At 34.0% G+C, this 5,816-nt stretch overlaps 1 protein-coding gene across 1 annotated transcript; it reads right to left on the minus strand.

Annotated features, from left to right (window-relative positions):
* Positions 1-2,402: 2,402 nt before the first annotated feature.
* LOC110461924 lies at positions 2,403-5,816 on the minus strand. Its single transcript, XM_021515660.1, has 2 exons — positions 5,645-5,816; positions 2,403-4,916 (listed from the first exon to the last, which is right to left on the minus strand). The coding sequence occupies exon 2, from the start codon at positions 4,892-4,894 to the stop codon at positions 3,125-3,127; it is 1,770 nt and encodes a 589-aa protein (XP_021371335.1). The 5' UTR covers positions 4,895-4,916; positions 5,645-5,816; the 3' UTR covers positions 2,403-3,124.

Genomic DNA, 5,816 nt, shown 5'->3' on the forward strand with positions numbered 1-5,816 from the left:
CAGAAGATAGATCGCAACCAATTATAACACGAGTGAACCTCAAATAAAACAGGAAGTAGAAACGTAGTGAACAGGAAGGATCACCTACACATCTGGAACTAGGCATGATATCTCCTGTGGAATCTAGGAATGTCTGTTTGTCTACATAAATCTAAGAAACAGCAGATAAATGATGTGTCCTTCATATTTTGAAAATCTTTTAGAAAGAAAACAATAACCAACAAATTTTCAACACAAAACAGTGACTGAACAAAAATGCAAACTGGTTTCTTTATGTGTTTTTATACCATTTTTTATTGATTGTTAAATTGTTTATTTTGACTGGAATGATGTGTCTGTAAAACATTTGTGATAATATTCCAACATATATTTATCATTAACATATTTCAATATATAGTGTAAATAGATGTACATTGTCTGCAATGATTTATTGATTGAATGAATGATTGATTTTTTTTGTCATCATCTTTCTATTCCATTTTCATCTAAGTTTTTTTCATGACCATGATACTGTGTTTAATGAAAGATTACTCATGAAGTTAGTTTTGACGACGCATGTTTAAATGATGCTATATTTGTTATATGTAACTTGTTAAAATATATCATATTTTATATATATTTGTGTCTAATAGTATATTTTATCAGTTCTCCCATCCTAGTTTTCCATTAAAAGGACATTATTGTTAAATATAAAAATGATTGCGACAAATTTCAAGCTGGAGAAAAGAATTAATAATTTGTAACTTTTTTGGAAATCCTACTAACTACCTATTAAATGTTGAATTTACATATAAATCAATTTTCTTTTTTCATTTAATGATAATGAAACTATTTCTGGCGTTAAACGTATTTGTATAGACATTCGATTGTAATGATTTTTGTTAGTAAGTATGAAATAACTTTTTTCAAATTTTAGTAATCGTCGCTCTCGAAAACGGATAATATTTTAGGAAAAGTTCTGTATATTTTTTATGGAAAGTGAATGCACTTTCAAGTTTTTGTTAAGGTATTTGGATGAATAAAAATTTCAATTTTCTGCAATTCTGTCTTATGTTTTTATATGCTTTTAGATTTAAAAAAAAATAATACCGTGTTGTGGTAATAACAATATCTGGAATCCGTGATTCCAAGGCTAGTAAACTTTCCGTTTTGTTAACGCGAAACCTCTATCCAGTGTAATTACAACTCAAGCAACTATACAAATCCAATACTACAGGTTAAGGATTTGAAAACGACCGACCATAGATAGAAAAAATACTATTTTCTTTCTTATTTTGGTTACATTTGGCTAAACAAAAACAAAAGAAAAACAAAAGAAAAATGCATTTTGAAAACTGGCTTAAAAAACCCTGAACGCTAACCAGGCTTAGACAGTTCTGGTGTTCAGACGCTGATTGCTATATTTATACAATTAGTTCAAGCGTTGCTTCAATAAGTTCTAATATATTCACCGACTAAATAACTATCTGCTTTCACCCTTCACAGGGCTCTGCAGGTTTATTTCAAAAAGTTTAAATATATATATTCTACCTTTGAAATTTTAGTGATAACTATTACATATTGTTGAAGAAAACCATTTTGGCGATTGTCTATGCACGGTATCAGCCTCTTATAAGGAAGTGAATACACACAGGAATTCTACAATAATCTAAAGACTTTTTCATCTATTCATTTATTGTTCAAAAATAACATTCACATCAGTGACAGAGGTAAATTTTCTATTCAATTTCTTTAATCCACTAAATCTCAATCTATTTTCTTTGTTTCGATGACAAATAAAGTGTGCCGAGCGATAAACATAGTATATTTTTATGTCAATAAAAGCATGAAACATGACCAGGGATTAAATTACAATTAAGAAAAAAAAATCAACGATGTGGGAATATAAACAGCAGTACAATATATCCTCACCTTAAAGAAATTCCAAATAGCACCCAACGTCTCGTTTAGATTTAAATGTTGAAGTTGTCATGTCATACTAGAAATTATATATAGCTAGATGAGTTAGGAACTTAAATCAACAACGCAAAGAAAAGGCTTGGTTGTGAACACATGAAAAAGATATGATACAAACGAATGACATGCAAAAAACAACATATATTTCAACTTTTAAAAGTTTGATTAAATGTTTGAAAATACTACAATAATAATTCAAGTAGTTTTAATTTTCTTTTAATGCTGTTGTTTTGGTGTTCGAGTGTTGATAAAACTGAGTTGTGTTTTATAGGTTCCTGATGTTTCTAGCTTCACTTCATTATTTTGTACATAGCATGCTGGTTAGCGTGAGGTTCAGAACAATATTTCGCAAATGCATTTACTCTAAAAATATAAAACAGATGATATCCATTAAAGTTAGGTTGATGAACAAATACCTAACAGAATGAAAATATATCATATACAGATTTTAACAGTTCACATGCTTTATTGTTCCAAGTGAAGCTATACTTGCCGAAAAGATAACATGTTAGGGAAAAACAGTAATGATATTCCTCACTATGTGTATCTCTGTCTAAGAAAAATATCAAAATAAATAAAGATATGAAATATCTAAACTTTATTTCTTTTGCAACTATTATGAAACAAGTAATTTCAGCTTATATTTATCACACTTGTTGACCTGAATGTTAGCGCAGGGGGGGGGGGGGGGGTGCTTAATGAAGGAGGATCATGGAGTACTGGGGAAAATCCACCTGGTCGGGCAGATAACCCTATACATTTTCATGTTGATCGGGGAACCAAAGCCTGGTCGCCTTGGTTAAGGGGAGTGAGATATCCATTGCGCCACCAAACCACCCCAAAAATAAAATAAAGTAATGGCTATCAATGTTAAAGCCCCGAAAAATCTACAAAAACGGTATTTGCCATACATTTATAACAATAGTTACATATATACGCAGGCATATATACATATCTAAGGCATAAACATTTAAATCACATGCACATTTATGTTTTTCAGGTGAACCAAGAGAGACATCACGCTGTTAGTATGAACGCTGTCAGTTTCATTTTTCTCGCTATTAGTATGAACGTCCGAAACTGAATACAAACACCTTTTTTAATTTGGTTGTTGACGTTTCCCATGTCTAGCGGCGGATGGTAGACGTGACTGTTACCTCTTTAAATGTCAGTTAAAGGTTTCTCGATTATATATTATCTCTATTAATTCCAAATCCACTGGTTCTTTGCTGGGAATGTCTACCTTTTTCTTACACGCTTTTTCCATCTCTGCATGATATTCATGGAATTTCGGAATTACTAATTTCCAGATTTCTTCTTTGGGTGGATCCATGGGTATTTGTTCCGTTTTTGTTCCCCAAGCCAATTCGGGAAATTCACTTGTTACTAAGCACATAGTAGTTCGCAAATCCTTAAATCCTTTATCAAAAATGTCGTTGACCTTCATTTTATAAGGCATAACGCCAGTTCCGGGTTTACGTGACGTTTTGTTATCCAATGCACCTTCCAGGTCATTCGCGTCATTATTTGTGTCGCATAGACGGTCAAACGTATCCTCTATACACGAATCCGGTTCTTGATCTGGATTGTTCTGATCTTTATCTTCTTTGTTTATACCAGGTTTCCCATTTTCCTTATTCTCGCCATTGCAAACAAGATATCGCTGATTATCGTTGCTCTTTTGATGTAAATATGTTACCGTAGCTTTTGTAACGTTATTTGCGCATATATCTTGGAAATTAAGAATGGCTTTGTTTAGAATTTGTCGCCAGACCTCCATCCACATAACGACACACCAATCCGCTCTACAGCAATTATCTGAAAGACCGCTAGGTTCCCATGTATATCTTATAGGAATCCTGTATGACGTCCCCCACATATTCCTATTTCTCATGAAAAAGGTTGGCATGATTCCTTTCCCAAAATTATCCTTCACATACTTGATGATATCCATACAGCACCTGACAATATCAGGCGAACCAACGCAATGACAGTCGTACTCATGGAAAAGGACGGCCGTTTTGAACACGTATGATGACAGACAAATATTTTTACGTGGTTGGTTGACATTAGTTCCATCTGTCAGAAGATACTTTATTATCTTGTAGCACCGTTTGTGAACTGGATGCAGTTTTTGCATCAATGCCACCTCTGCTGTGGCGAAAGATGCCTGTAGGAAGGGAGTTTCGGAATGATGCCCTGATGCTTTATACACTAGATGGAAATCTCTAGCTGTCATAACGTCAGTCATATGCTTTGGAAATCCTTCTAAGGTAGTTACAAGAGAAGTATCCCTCACACTAACGGCTGGCATGACATCAACATCTACATTCAAATGATACATGATATCACATTGAACGTCTTTTTTCGACAAGCCCTTTGCAAGTTCTGCTCCTTCATATATATCGTGGAATTGTACCCATTCTAGTTCTAAGGCAAGATAACGTGATTTGCGAACAATCATTGCCCCTTTTGGCGTGACTACACTGTAACCTTTAATAGTATCCAAAACCGTGGACAATAGCTTGCTGTATTCGTCTCTCAGACCAGCAGGGTGAATACACCAAACATCGCCATAAAGTTGCATAGCAGTTAGGTTCATATTGGATGGTTTTGACCGAAGAAATGCTATCATGTAGCCCGGTTCACAGCCTTCGTGCGCCTCAATTCTTACTATGTCCTCATTAGAGAGAAAATCAAGGCAGACCATAAAATCGAATTCATTTGCAGAACGAATCTTTGTCTTTTCCACAAAACTGCCAACATTAATTATTTCCTTTACATTCAGAAATGGATCAAGTTCACCGATTTTATTCACGATGTGTTTAACAATATCCACGGTAGCCTTGTACATATAGCCTCTTGTAGCAGAGTCTGTATGGAGGTCACAGTAGGAGTCTTCTATATGCTGAAAGAATCCTTGCAGAGCCATCTTCATTTGCTGTCATTCATGTGACCCACTGATATAAAAAACAAAAGAAAATCTAAAATTCAATTTTTTTGTGTTGCTTGCAAGGTATTTAAGCAAAGGTCAAATATACACACACTCACACACTAGTGATTAAACATAGACACTCAATTACTTAATTAGTCAGTATTTGAAATATAATGTCACGAAAGCATTATATTACTGCCTTGCAGTGTATTGTGACCCCCCCCCCCCCCCCCCCCCCCNTGCCACATATACTGACATGTGATGTTGAATATAGTTTCTTTTGGTAAGCATAGATAACAATTTCAATGAAAAGGAATTAGCTAAAATATATATATATATAACAGCAACTACGGATATATAAAATTGTTTTGTCATCTACAATATATCATTATGATCATACATAATATAATAACATAGTTGTATAATGTTTTCATTCAAGTAGACTTTCATTGATTGTTTACATGGTAATGCTACTGGTTTGGATTCAGTTTTATCCCAGTGAGTCACCGGGTATATATTATAATGTAGATAGCACACATACGGATAGAAGACATACAAGATAAAAAGAAAATAGCACAAAAAAAATCAAAGTAAAGAAGAACATGTTTAGGATAGTAAACATGTTTTACTATTCAATATTTGCATTGCCCTATCTTGATACATTGTATGGCAGTAAAGGATTGCCAACAAGAAACCTCTCTGTGAGACCCTGACAGGTGCGCAGAGATTTCATGTGATGACAGCATTTCTTACCTTACGACGTTTCCTTGCAGGCAGATGCAATACAATTGACAATATTAATTAAGTGACATATATAAGGTACATTCTTGTTGTAAGCAGACAGGCATCAACCAAGTATGGTATAGTGATCGACTCTCCAGTCAACATACTCGCAAACACATCAATATCCTGATATGATTTTCCA

This window comes from Mizuhopecten yessoensis, unplaced genomic scaffold, assembly GCF_002113885.1.
Source record: "Mizuhopecten yessoensis strain PY_sf001 unplaced genomic scaffold, ASM211388v2 scaffold10707, whole genome shotgun sequence".
NCBI lineage: Eukaryota > Metazoa > Mollusca > Bivalvia > Pectinida > Pectinidae > Mizuhopecten > Mizuhopecten yessoensis.